The sequence below is a fragment of the Sitophilus oryzae genome, unplaced genomic scaffold (assembly GCF_002938485.1).
Source record: "Sitophilus oryzae breed Bouriz unplaced genomic scaffold, Soryzae_2.0 scaffold_357_pilon_pilon, whole genome shotgun sequence".
In the NCBI taxonomy this organism is placed as follows: Eukaryota; Metazoa; Arthropoda; class Insecta; order Coleoptera; family Curculionidae; genus Sitophilus; species Sitophilus oryzae.
In genome coordinates, this window is record NW_022146926.1 from 2143059 (window position 1) to 2158417 (window position 15359).

The following is a 15359-nucleotide window of genomic DNA, read 5'->3' on the forward strand; positions in this document are numbered from 1 at the left end:
TTCAGATTCTTAAATATCGTTAAGTGCTTAAATTAGACATAAAGTTTGTAATAAAACAACTGAACCAATAAATTGGCTTAACTTGTTCCTGAAACTGTGTAATTCATGGCTTGAAATTGAGGTGACATATTTTTAAAAATACCATTTTGTGCATGGAATGGATCATACGATAAATTTTGAATTTTTAATAAATATATCATTTTTAAACAATCTTGTTTGTTGCTTCTAAACTGCATTCCAGAAATTTCAAGTAACTAAAATGAATTAACGTAGGTTATTCTGGTTAAGAATAATAAGTTCATGACAAATAACTTTGCTTGCTGGCAACTATACTACCGTTACAATGGTGCTTTATTATTTAATTTTACATATAAATTAATAGATTTGGAATTTAGTAATAGTAGGTGTGCCACTTAGTTACGTGTGCAAGTTACAGTAATGTTAACCAAAAAAATATATCGCTGTTTGTCATATCAATGGCAAAGGTAAAAGTATATCCAGTAATAAAATTTTATAATAGATATAAGTTAAAAAACTTAAGAAAACAATATAAATCATATTATCTAAATTATAAGGAACATATCGTCCTATTGCTGCCAAAAGTCACTAACTAACATTTTTCCGAACAACCAAATTCAATCACTAACTATGTTTTGAAGCGGAGAACCGATTGCAAAAGTCATTAACTACGATTTCTGGCTATTTATGTTTTATTTTAATACCGAATAGTTACTAACTATAACATCTTTATGCAATGCAATTCTTCTTTAGACGCATTTTTCTCGGAAGTAGGAAAAAGTAAGTTAGTGACTTTTGGCAGTAATGGGATGATATTTATTGATGATTGAACCATCGTGATGATGGTTAAGTATTTTGAAACAAGTTGTGTGTTATTTTTCTTAATATTGTTGTGAAAAGTTATATCTAATAAGATATGTATTCAATTATGTCACATACATTGTTACTAACCTTCGCACTTATATTGCAGTTGCTTTTTTACGAAATAATTTTGTAAATACTTGCTAGGAATACGGGGACCTATCTAAAAGTAATATTACAAGGTCTATTAGAGGTTAATTTTTGGTTGTTTATAGTGCCTCGTTATCAATTACGAATTGAAATGTACACATAGTTTATATTACAATATAAAGATAATATACCATAATAAAACTAAAATAGAGTAACTCACATGAACTAAAAGTATAATGGATTAAAAAAAATAAAGATTATTTGGTGAAATTTTATTGAAACTACCAGTAAGGATGATGAAAGCATGAAATAACAAAGGCACTTTTTTAAGCACAATCCAGTGGCGTAGTCAGTTTTTTTTCTATGCTTGCTCCCTTTGTCAGAAATAATAAAAAATATAATTTTTTAAATAGAAATCATAGTTGGCTATGAACTTAAAAAATGCTGACGTTTTACCCTCTCTAACGATATAAAGTTATGCGTATTTATTTCCAAGAATGTGAGAAATATTAGGTTTTTTATCTTTGTATCGAAGCGGGCCTTGATTTTATGTTGACCGAGTTGCCTAATTATTTTTTATCACAATTTAATATTCTATATTATTATTTATCTGCATAATCAAAAACTTTTGAAAGAGTAAATGAACCAAACCAAACCAAACACAAAATCAAGGCCGGCTTCGATATAAAGATAAAAAAAATAATGTTTCTCTCATTCTTAGAAATAGATACCTACCCATAACTTTATATCGTTGGAAAGGGTTAAACGCCAGCATTTTTTTTAGTTCATAGCCAACTATGATTTCCATTTAAAAAATTATATTTTTTATTATTTCTGACAAAAAGAGCAAGCATAGAAAAAAACTGACTACCCCACTGGATTGTGCTTAAAAATGTGCCTTAAGAACGTTTTTACAGAATTTTATTATTCCGCGAAATACAAAAGTTATAGGCAATTTTCCAAATGGTAAAAAATTCAAAAAGACCCCGTATCTCAGTTGGCAGTGAAAATATCAACAGGCGGTTTACGCCATTAAACGTGTCTCAGAAATCGAGCCCATGCCATCTACTATGTCGGTTTTGCTCTATCTAGTCAGGAAATAGGGTTTCTCTGTTAAAACAGACCAATCTCGACCACCCTGTACACGACAATAAAACTAAATTGCTAATGACAGAAAATAGTTCTTGTATGTTAATGCACACAACATATTTGTGGTTCGCTATAGAGGTAAAAATGAAAAAAATGAACGGTATAGATGGAAACTTATAATTTCCGGATAAATTATGAAGTGATTAAATAAGATTCCCACGTTGGTCGGCTTAGTCACATTCCCATATAGCTGCCGCCGCAGCCGCCATATTACAATAGGAGGTGTCATTTTTGGAAACCTGTCGTTTTTTAACGTGGGACGTAATGATCCTTGACCATAAATAATTCACAGAACTAGAGGATGGAAGCTATACACTTCAACGGAACGAGATTTAATAATATTGAAATTTTTCGTATAAAAACCCATATGATCGAAGGAAATTTTACAGTTCTGGATTATTTAATATTGAGTCAGAAAAAAGTACACCGACTAAATTATAATATACAAGGTGACCTACTTTTAAATAAAATATGAGTTTCTCTGAATTAAGAAAAATAATACGACGGTTGATTTTTTATATTTTGCATATAGAGCTAGAAAAAAATAGTATTCTTCACAAAGAGAAATGCATTTTTGCATCTGTTGGAACCAATTCTGAAAGCAGTTATTCCAATCGCTTGTTGGTACCTTCAAAATTGCGTGTTTGAAGTTCATTCATTAATTTCTGGAAAAATAAAAAAGTTGTTAGGACTTAGGTCGAGGGTGTATGGAGGATGGTCCAACAATTTGATATTTGTTAAAAAATTACATATCAAAGTTGTGTTTTTTGTAATGGAACACCCTATATATTAATTGATTTTCGGATTCTTGGAGAAAAATAAAGGGGAGTTTTATAAGAGAGGTATATGACTAAAATGTAAGGTTTTTGACATATTTAACATTTTCTAGAAATAAAGAACAATTTTTAAATTACAATAAAAGCTACCTAAATTGGAATTTACCCGGTATAGCCTAATATGTAGTTAAAATTACTATTGTACTATAAATCAGATTAAAACTTGATCCAAAAATCTTTCTTGTAGACGTATCTGTTCTAAAAAGTAAAGTGTTCTCGAATAGTTCAATTTAAATATTTTAAATAGTTTTTTTTCTTGATTCTTTATGTATTTTCTTTGCTTCCGACGACGGAAAGAGAAAACTTTCCGTAACTTTTCGGGGTAGAAAAATGAAAAGATCCTTTTGAAAAGACAATAATTTTATGCAGTTAACAGAAAAGGAAGCATATTAAGCATTTTATTTCATCTAGCTAATTTTTGTCACATATAGGTCTATATCTAGTTTTAATTCTGTAATAATTAAAATATGTTTTAAACGTGTATCTTTTTATTACCGTTGAGTATTTTACTCTACAATCTTTCATTTTTGTTAAATTATGAAAAGGTATATCACACAGCCACCCTAGATTTTTTCAAATAATGATCTACTGCCGCAAAATCATAAAAATTAAAATATCTAGAAAAATATTTGTCTGAGGGGTAGGCAACCTTAATAATATTTTGAAGATATATAAATTCCCCATTGAACACCGTAAAAATATACTGGGTGTTCCGTTTAAAATAAAGGAGTAACTTGCTTTTAAAAGTGACTAATGTTCCATATTCATTTTGTCTCACTCTGTATAACTTTTCGGGTCAAATTTTAATTTCGTTCAACACACAATGGTTACTGTAATTAAGTATCAGGCTATACAAGATCAGCTAAAATTTAGGTAGCTGTTATTGAAATTTAAAATTTACTCTTCATTTTCACAAAATCTGAAATATGTCAAAATCCTTAAATTTTAGGTATATGCTTCTTTAATAAAACTCACCTTTATTTTTTTCTTAGAATCCGAAAATCAATTAATATATAGGGTGTTCCATTAGAAAAAATAAAACTTTGATGTGTAACTCTTTTTGGGGACATCCTGTATAAAAAAAACAACGCTTTATTGTACAAAAAGCCAAAACAGCTTCATCGACAAAGCATTCACAAAACAAAAAAGGCACAAAAACAAATATACAAATAATAATAAAAAAAATGTCATACAATACAAATCAATTCAAAAAAAATTACGTCATAAAATTACAAATAAAATATATATGGACATTGCAGAACATAGGCGTATCTAGAAAATTTTACAAAAGGAAAACTGTAAATGGATAAAATCATGTTATACAGGGTGTCTCAGAAATAAGTGCAGATATTTTAACTGGTAGTATAGTTCAACCCCAGAAACACGCCTATGAGGTTTTTTTGCGAAAAAAAAATGTTGAAAATTTAAAATTTTTCTTGACATTTTCCGGGAAATTTGAAAAAACTTTTTAGTGCCACTTGTTTATTCACCTGAGATTTCTCTACGGTGTATCTAAACCATGCAGTGTTGCAACCTCCTATGTTATCCACATTCTACATAGTTCTACATTTATAAATTCATAGACAAATTTCTACTCAAAAATTAAGAATGTTAAATTTTCATCAGTGCTCATTATTAATAATTATTATAGAAAAAAAAACACATTAATTATTTTTAGTACTTACCCTTTCAATGAAAACTTAACAAAAACCACCGAAAATTAACTAAAACATTACGTTTATGACGTTTACGAAAATGATTCATTATATTATTCACAACCAGGTCACAAAAAAGAAATTCCTAAAATGTTTATCGTAATTTAGAATTCAATATTTGTTTTCTTTCATGTTTCTCTGTTTTATTTGAACCACTGATTTACAAAACACCTTGAAAAGCGCACATTACTTTGAATACCTCTCTTATCGCTACTTTACGAACTACTTTCAATTTAAGACATGTTTCACTCAACAATTTTAAATACGTATTTTGTTTTTTCGCTATTTTTTCGATGTATTTTGACAGCCCGACCGTCGCGTGTTGGCCAAGAGTGCCACGTGTGAACTGGTCCTTTGAGCCGCGCCGTCGTGGCAGGCTTGCGTCAGACGACGATGTTAAGCAACGTTGCCGTAGTTACAACAATTTCAAATTCAAGAGATTCGAAGCAATCAAATTTGTATTAAATTTTAAAAATAAAACAGAGGAACATGAAAGGAAACAAACAAAACGAAAATGAATTGATTATTCGTCGGGCTGTTTTCGATATATTGAATTCTGAATTACGATAAACAATTAAGAAATTTCTTTTTTGTGACCTTATCAATAATCAATTCATTTGTGTTTTGTTTGTTTCCTTTCATGTTTTTCTGTTTTATTTTTAAAATTTAATAAGAATTTGATTGCTTCGAGTGTCTTGAATTTGAAATTGGTGAAACTACGGCAACCTCGCATGACGCAAGCTCGACACGCCGGCGCGACAAAGAAGCAGTGAGCAGTTACCAACCAGTGATGCGTGGCTGTCTTGGCCGACGGATGGTTGAGCTGTTGACGGAATTGTCGAAATACATCGAAAAAATAGCGAAAAAGCAAAATACGTATTTAAAATTGTTGAGTGAAACATGTATTTTCTTAGATTGAAAGTAGTTCGTAAAGTGGCGGTAAAAGACAATAATTCTCAACATTTATTCATTCAGAAAGATATTCAAAGTAATGTGTAATGTGTGCTTTTCAAGGTGTTTTGTAAATCAGTGGTTCAAATTGTGATGAAGCCTATACGAAAATAATGTGTTAAGTTAAAAATGGGGACTGTTATTTTAGCAGTTTTTATAATAGCACGTACAAGTAAAGCAGCCAATGAAGTGTATTTAGTTAAGTGTGTATCGAAAAAAGAGAACTGTCGCAGTTACATCGATCTGTCATAAGTATCTTTTTTTAATGTTGGGTAAGTTTTTTTAATTTAACTTTTAAACATTTAACTTTTAATTTATTTTATGTAATAATATCACAATCTTAAAAATGTAATGCATCTCTGCAAACTCCTCAGGTGTTGTGATTTTATGACTTACTTGTAAACATAGACTTTCTTGTCCATATGGCAACACAGTGCGTCGAATTAACTGAAATCCGGGCTTGATCCGGGTAATTGGATGTAGTTGGCAATATCTGCCGGCGGTTCTCAAAATGTTGCGATTATTTTTTTAAATTTTCAAAGTTAAATAACTCAGTTATTTTCAATTTATTTTAAAAATGGTAAAGAGAAAATATGTTTATTTTGACCAGATCTACCACCTCTTAAAATATCTGCACTCATTTCTGGGACACCCTGTATATCATAAAATCAAGAGTTATAAAATATTAAATACTAGACCTTTAACCAGTGTGTGAGATGATCAAAATTTTAAAATTCAAAATTGTTCATGATTAAACATCAACAAAAAAGTCGTTCACCGCATATAGGGCTCTCTCCAGTAAGTATGATTTCAGAGCTTTGCAAAATGCGGGAAAGAATGAAAGTGACTTGATATTCGAAGGCATATAATTCTATATATTTTTATAAAATACTTTCAGTTAACTGTAACTACATATGCTGGCAAAATTTCATTTCGATATAAACGACCGTTCTACTTGGAGCTTCCGCGGTGTATGAGAGGCGCCACCCTGTATATTAATCTTTAAAATAGATAAAAAATTTAAGGTGCCCGTTTTTCGTGCCGGTGAATGAATATTTTAGTCTCTACCATATCGTACTGATATTAGTTAGTTAAGGATTTGTTATAGTGCCGATGATAATCTCAAAGGACGTAAAACTGCATCAAGTACTGTCGACAACAAAGGTTTCATAGATACTTTTACGTGCATAGCGTTGCGTTCCGCCGTTCTCTATACTTTCAGATAAAGATCTTTTGTTTGGAAGTGACTAATGCATTTTGCAACGAGCACGATAAATCTGCAGGGTTTAATGTACCCGGCTGAAACTAGTTTCTCTATTTACCCCGATTGATCAATCCATCGATCATTTTCCATACCTTTGTCCGTACTTACTGTAGTTTGTTGTCCATTTGCATAATAATCTGACGTAATTATCGCTATTACAATCAAGTTTGTGCAGTGCGTTGCGACACCGTTCTAACAGTTGCAGTAAATCAGACAAACTTATTCATCGATTCAGTGTTTTTATCGGGTGTTGGGTATTTTTAGTGCGTATAATTTATTGTAATTTATTTTTTCTATAACGTTTGTACATATATAAACGTTGTGGTTTCAATTTCCTGTTATTTGAACGGTGTAATGAGGAAATTTTTAATTGGAATTTTGTGTCGGTCTTAGAGATTAGGTGGCGTTGGAGAAAATAGGATGTTTACTGTATGCACATTAGAATGTATTACACACATAGACTTAAAATAAAATATAGACTACACTATTTACATCTAAACGCGGTCAAACAATCTTTTTTGTACACATCTTTACTTCTGGGTACAGTCGACCGAGCCTTCCTCATCCAGCCTATGTTGTCACGTCTCTAATATTATCAATATTGTTTTCTTGTTATACACATATATTGAGATATTAATACTACATTTTAATAAAGTAGGTTTTAATATTCCATAGATGTATTAAATAGTCCTTATACTACTAAATTATAAGTCGGATACTATTTAAAAAGGATAAGTTCTTTATAATATGGCAACACCGATTAGAGGCGAGGTCGCCTATTCATTTATTTATTATACCTTGTAGTACGCGTCGCACGTGTGCGGTAAAGCTTTGTTGCCGCTATGTCCCCGGCTGTATTAACGCATTTTCTTAGCTTGTAGTCCTTAAGTGTTTATTTTATTTACTTTTTCTGTTCAAGAACTATAAAATATGGTTCGCAAGTGCCAAATTTGCAAGAAATTTGACTTAAATAATCCATTTAAGTCTTGAAACAACTTTCGACCGGTAGGCAACTCTCAATTTACCCATTGGGAGTCAGTGGCGTTGTTGTAGAAAGGAGCTTATTTAGATAATATTTTAGTAAAATGTAAAATCTGAATTTTTTCTCTTAGATAATCATTTATATAAAGGTTTTTGTGACAAAATCATAATTATTATAACCCTGTTAATAATTAATAATGTTTTTATTAAAAATATATTCCGGTTTATTCTAAAATTATCTTCTGAATCTAAAATAACATACAAGAATTTTAAAATGATATTACATTATGAAACAATATTTTTTAATATACCGGCTTAGTTAAACCATTCCTTCAAATTTTTGAATTTAATAGAATCTTCCTAAACAGTAGATGTTCTTTATAAAACTATTTTTAGATAATACCCTAAAATGAAAAAAAAAATGCATACTATTTAATTTATTTTTATTGTCTTATTAAATATGTATAACGTCCGCCTATGACGGGGTCTCATCATCTTGGAAAACGCTAAAGACGCTACAGAAAACAAACTGATTTGTTTTCATTTGCTTTTTTTGCGAGACACGTCGAACGCTACAAGTTTTTGGTGTGGCCACTCCTATATATTCCTGTTATTTTGTTTTAGTCGCTAAAGACGCTTCACGCTAGAAACGCTAAAAACGCTTTCTGTGCGGTCGTGGGCTAATACAAACAACATTTCCAGAACTATTAATAAATCAATATGTTATATATGTCAATTAAACGTCACAAATATAACTGTCAAAGTTTTTGGCAGATATATAAATAGATGTTAAAGTCGTCGTGCAGATATTAAAAAATTACATACCTACGCATCTCCTTACTGTTCAGTATTAACTACTCTAGCGTGATACAAACCCAATTCGAAATATTTGAGGTAATTTGATAAGATACAATTATCTGATAAGGAAGCGCTGCCATTTTTACGTTTCAGTTGATATCACACGCGAGCCGTATGTTTGACGTGTAATTTTAATCCAGTGTTTTCTTCTTTTTCAGTAATCTGTAAAGCTGGGGTATAAGGAAGCGAGCGGCACCAAAATGGTGGACTACTACAGAGTCCTCGAGGTGCCCAAAAGTGCTACCACCGTCGAAATTAAGAAAGCGTAAGTGTTTACCTGTTTACTTTTTCTTTTACGTACTACAACCATATCTGTTTCGTAACTCCACTTTAGATTAGAGTATGTAAGGTTAAGGTGTAGAAGTATACTGTTTTCGTTAAATTTAGTTCATATTTTAAATGCGTTTATTTTAAATCTTATAATAAAGATTAATTTTACGACAATTAATATTAAAAGTTCCATTGTCTTATCTGATAAAAAAATCTTGTCATAGGTTATATTTATTCCTTTTATTTTGCATTAATATTAATATACACTCACCGGCACGAAAAACAGGCACCTTAAAATTTTGATATACTTTTTCGCTTTAATATTTTATGTTCTGGTGGGCCGATTTTGATGATTTTTTAACCAATTTGTAACTAAATTAGTTGACTTTTTAGTATATATTTCTAATTTGTAAAGTTCCCATGTGTCAATTATACGAGGGAAAACAAAATGTTGATATTTTGGTTAAATTTGAAACACCCTGTGGAATACATTAACAAAGCAAGGAATTTAAAAATTATTTTATCATCTAGGTAAATATGTTCTTGATAGTTTTATTTTTTGGTTCATCTCAATAGCTTTATTTTTGTTGGAGATATTGGCTTTTGAAGAAGACACTAACTTTTTTCCTATTTTTTATTCTGATAATAACATGTTACAGAGTTACCGATCAAATGAAAGAAAAAAAAACATTACTACTAATACCGAGTATTAAGCCGGGACCCCATTAGCCCACACGCCACGCCACGCCACACCATCCCACGTGAGCCTACGTGTGGCGACGTGGGAAAGAGTGTACATATGAGATCTGGGATCAGTGTTGCCAGATATACCATTTAAATGGTATCTATACCATTTTTTCTTCCTTGATACCTGCAAAAATTTTGAGTATACCATTTTCCATTTTTCTGCCATTTTTTGAAGACGTTACCATTTTTCTACCATTTTTTTAGAATCCCAGCGATCTACATTTTTTAAACTTTTTAATGCAAACCAATCTAGTTTTCCACATCTACTAAAAATATGAAGCACATCTCTATTAGGCTATCTCATATCTCTATTATTTTTTATAGGTATTATTTCTTGAAAAGTTTTACCTATTTTATTCTAAGTCTATGGTTTTACCTATATTTTCAGAGCCAAATATGTAGATTATTAATGTTGAATTATTAATAATATATTTTATGTTACCTATCTATTTAAAATGTTCCTATTACCTTATTATTATATTAGGTCTGTTCGTTTTCCTGTTATTATCGATTCTGAATCGTCCTAGAACTCTCCAGCGCATGCGCAAATGAAATAATGTCTTCATATTTCCTTCTGCGCATACGCATCACAATTCTAGGACGGTTCAGAATCGGTAATAACAAGAAAACGAAAAAAGCTATTAATTATACCTATTTCTTTTATTATTATTTTGCATAAATAAAATGTTAAAAAAAAATTAAATGCCTTGCGCAAGAGTTCAAAACTGATGTGACAACCAACAGCTACGATATTTTCAACCAAAATGAGGTTTGTTTGGTTTTTGGGGTTAATCCACGGTTAATCATAGTATCAAAATTATAAAAATATTAAGATCCTCTTTAAAAGTAAAAATACCATTTTTTTCAGTCAAATACCATTTTTTTAAATACTCGATACCACTTTTTATTTTTTCCATCTGGCAACACTGTCTGGGATAGACGAATCGCCCATCACACGTGTGATAGCGCGTGGTACGGCGTGGTGTGGTGTGGCGTGAGCCCTAGTGTGTACGCAACACATGTAATTAAATGGAAAAACATACGCACAGAGGCACAGATCTTCATGTCGTGGAGTGGCACGGCGTGGCGTGGCGCGTGACCTAATGGGGTCCCAGCTTTAGCCCCTCTGGCTTCAATCATACCTAAATCTGTTACATAATTTTGATCTTCAATTAAAGCGGATACAACTTCTGGTCTTAAAACCATCTCTGCTAGAGTAACCACCGTTAATAATAAAATAATAATAATATGAATAAATAATAATAGTAACAGTAACAGTTAAATTGCATCGCTATGACCTATATGTGCTAGCTCATAAATTATCGCAAATAACTATTATTTTTGCATCATGTTTACTATAATTTTATTGTTAAATAGTATTTTATTTAAATTTTACGATTATGCAACCCGATATACACCGCGATATTATACAGCGACAGCTACACAATATTTGCTGTCCTCCTTTCACGCAGTTGAGCAACTCTGAACTGTTCAAGAACGCGATACTCTCACTCCATTCAATTGAGTCATAAAGTTCCAGAATTGTTCCGCGCCATATGGAGGTACCAGGCTATCCTTTGTTTTGGTTATTGAAATTTTATAATTATCAGATAAAATTTCGTAGTTAAATTGTTTATTTTTGATGTGGATCGCGGTGTGCAATTCGTTCATTTAATTGTGGAATTACTGAGTTAAGTTCGTTCATTGACCGGATATGGAAATATGGCAGTGGAAAATATTCTAGAACATCGTTTTTTATTTATGCCTTTTTGTGAGTTGGACTAGAGTAGATATATAGTTGTCTATCTATATCCTGGGGGGAGATTTCCGGTTGAAATCTGATTTTGTGAAGGAAATCGAATCCTTGCATCACTTCTTGTGTATCCACCGACCGGGTATCGTCGTGAAGAACTGGCTGCCCTTTTGTGAAGCATTCCCTGTTGGTAGCTAACAGGTCTTCTTAGAGAAGGACTAAGTCTTCCGAAGCACATTTGGTCAGAGACGTGGTTGGATTTTGTTGATTGTGTATGGACCGCCGACCAATTTCCGCAATTGGATTAAAATAGCCAAATTTTCCGACCGATATTCCGATTCCACATGCCCAAGAAGTCCCCGACTAGAGTTCCAAGAGCAAGAAGACCGATCCAGACCGTAGAGCACAGAACAGTCCAGAATTCCATCCGTTCCTGTTGTCCGTGTAGAGGTACCCGTTGGACATCATAAGCCCTCGTTGAGGTCACCTTTTGATGTCCTACACCTGCCTGGTATCTATTCATTTGCTGACGGGCTCCAGTGACAGTACACCGAGCTGCGGTACCCTGCTGTAGCCACCCCATAGCTGTACACCGTAGTTCAGCCGGAGGAGCCTCCGAGTAGTTTCAAGTTTCAAGACTGTAGAGTAAGATCGTTTAGATATTAGTTAGATTTAGTTTGATATTTGTAATCCACCCAGGATATTGTACTTGGTTTTAAGGGGGATTATGACGTCATACTTGTAGTTCTTGTGGATTTAAATTTCATTTCACTTTACATTTATTTTCATTTACCTCCAATTTAATTTCTTTATATAATAACTTTTGAATAGTTTAATAAATTGCTTAAATATTTTTAGTATTATTATTTACAGTCTAATCTCATAATTAAGTTAGAGTCACTTAAGTTCAACGAGTTATAGTATAATTGAAGTTCATGGTAGTTGCACTCAACAGTTCGAGGTTAGTGTTGAAGTCTACTTAAAGGTTGTCGCCCACTAGACCGCTGCGCGGCGCGGCGCTGGGAAGAGTATTTTTTCCGGCTGCGAAGGAACTGCGCCCACTATAGCGCGCTTTTGAAACGCGGCAACGCTATTTAGTTATAGTCGAAGTGTTTTTTACTTACTGTAGTTTAGTTTTTAAAGCAATGAGTTCAAGTACGGACGAAAACGTATTTTTGTGCTCTTCTAACAGAGGAAGAGGGGGGTAAGGAAAAGTTTGGACTCATACGATTAACAAAAAAGAAAGAAGTTTGGAGAATTTTACCCATCTTTTCCAGATTTAATAAAAGACAAGATCATTTTTTCAGTATTACAAAATATAAAGGAAACATTTTACGCAGTCCTCAATTGAGGTTTTAGAAGCAAAACACTGAGTATCTCTACTCATCATATTTTTCAGAAGAGACAAATTACTAATACTTTTGATAATTCTTATTTATTCTGATGTGTATATTAGTTATTTGGTGAAAAAAACCCTGATCTTTTTATATATTTAGGTAATTAGAATTTAAAATTGGAGATTGTCACTTTTGTTAAAAAGTGGAGATTGCCGGTTTTGCCTCTACACCCCTCAATTATATTAAATCTTTGATAGAAAGGCATTTCGTCCATCTGTCTGTAGTGAGGGAAGACTATATATTCCTTTATGAAAATCGATTTGCCTAATTTACCTTTAAAAATACAATTCTACCAGTGATACATATCACTAGTTCCTAGTCAAAAAGCCAACTGAAAAGACTCGAATGCAAAATTATTTCCCTTGTGAGTACGCACACTGCAACGCGTCAAAACGCGGGAGACGGAAAAAAGTTGCTAGAGAAGTCTTCCGACTTCTTGACGGAAATCCCGCGGCGCGCTTCTGCGCTGCGCGCTCTAATGTGCGTTGGTTCATTTAAATACATGGCAAGCAGACAAAAGAAATTTCCACATGGCGCCGCGCCGCGTCGCGCCGCGGTCTAGTGGGCGACAACCTTAATAGTAACATCTTTTATGCCGAGTTCATAGAGTATAATCTCGTGGCGCCCTTTTATTAAGATCTGTTGACTAAAAATGACAAAAAATGTGAGTATTTTCTTCAAAAGCGAATACCTCCAAAAGAAATAAAGCTATTGAGATGAACCAAAATGATTTTTAAATTCCTTGCTTTGTTAACATATTCCACAGGGTGTTTCATCAATATATCAACATTTTATTTTCCCTCCTATAATGACAGATAAGCACTTTCATTTTTAATTTTGAAAGAGATACTTAAAAAGTCGAATAATTGCTACAAATTATTTAAAATATCAGCAAAATCGGCTCACTAGAACACAATACATATAAAACTTGTTAAAATACGTGAACATTTTAATGTGCCCGTTTTTCGTGTCGATGAGTGTATTATTCGTTGTGCTTTCATCTGAAAATATACTATTTTTTATTATCAGTCCAAGAGAAATTAATTAGGTCAACTGAATCCTGATTAATTTATCAGGATAAAAAACAAGACTTTTTTATGTTCTACAAGGTTAAATAATTATTTCTTCAAGTAAACTGAACTCATTTGTTGTAATTTCAAATCAAATACAATTAATAAATGAGTTTTTAATACATTCTTGAGAAATTATCATTAATTCTGAAGTAAGCGAGTCACTTTAGACACTATAAACGTTTATTGAAACATTTGTAATTGTTCCACTTTCAGTAATTACAAATAAATATAGCCCAGATAGTATTATCTGTATATTTATTTATCGATTATTGCGATATATTTGGTTCTGATGCCAGTAACTAAATAGAGCAGATTATGTTTTTGAATAATTGAAATAATGTTAAGTACCAATGTAGTTGTTATATTTATATTTGCTTATCGTTGTCTGCAGAATTTTATCAGCCGGATATCATGTAATTTTTTTCTACTACGATACTACGATCATACAACCATATTAATATTGATCTATGTTACTATATATTGTAAATTAAATTTTTTGTATTTTAAACTGCTTTCTGTGGAATACACACTGCTTTCTGTGGAATACCACTTAGTGTGGATTTCGCAAAGCATTTTGTCTTATATTTTTGTGAATAAAGATGTGTTAAACAATGTGGGGCTACAAAATTATAATTTTTATTTTAACAATGAATAAGTATATTTCTAGTTAACCGTTGCGAATTGTTTTGAAATATTAAGATATTTTTCAATGTGAATTAGTGGAACAAAATGAAACGATGAACGCGAACAGTAGTCATGATTCATTTTATGTCAATAAAACGGTATATAGCGGAAAATTGAGACGTACAATAATCGTTTTGTCAATGTCAATTGGGTTAAATGTTCATATCAAATGATTCGTTTTCATACATTTATTTATATTTTCCAATACACCAGAATGAATTTACAAAATTACTTTTAAAACAGATGATTGCATTACATACAAGAATAGATATTTCGTGAAACTATGATATTTCACATATAAACTGTGATATTTCGTGAAAAATATCATTCATCTAACTAAATTGTTAATATAGCAAAAAAGTACAACCTTTACATAAAAAAAATCAGATTCTATTAATAATCCCTCGATTACAAAAACTATGTTATGAATTGACATTTCACTATCAAAATGTTATGTTGACGATAAATAAACATAATATTTCATCATAAAGACTAATAATACATATTGAGAAACAGGAATTCTAGAATACGAAAATCACTTCGTCTTGCTCGAATAATTAAGAAACGTTATTTGAAATTTGAAAGCTATTGTTTAATTATGTTTCAACTAATCTAAGGGGAGAAACACGTAATCACGCATAATTTTTGATAACTGTATTACTTTCACCTAATTAAAAAACAAAACAATTATCCAGTTATTTTACTAATTATT

At 31.7% G+C, this 15359-nt stretch overlaps 1 protein-coding gene across 5 annotated transcripts in view; it reads left to right on the plus strand.

The window, feature by feature from the left end:
- Nucleotides 1–15359, plus strand: part of LOC115884810 (dnaJ homolog subfamily B member 6-B) — a 121522-nt gene that overhangs the window by 71594 nt on the left and 34569 nt on the right. For 4 of the 5 annotated variants that reach the window (XM_030903503.1, XM_030903506.1, XM_030903502.1 and 1 more), the window contains one exon: nt 8882–8988. In XM_030903503.1, the coding sequence (XP_030759363.1) occupies nt 8924–8988 (65 nt within the window). In that variant the 5' untranslated portion in view covers nt 8882–8923. Of the gene's footprint in view, nt 1–8621; nt 8760–8881; nt 8989–15359 lie in introns of those variants that run through there. The other variant, XM_030903504.1, reaches the window with a different exon arrangement.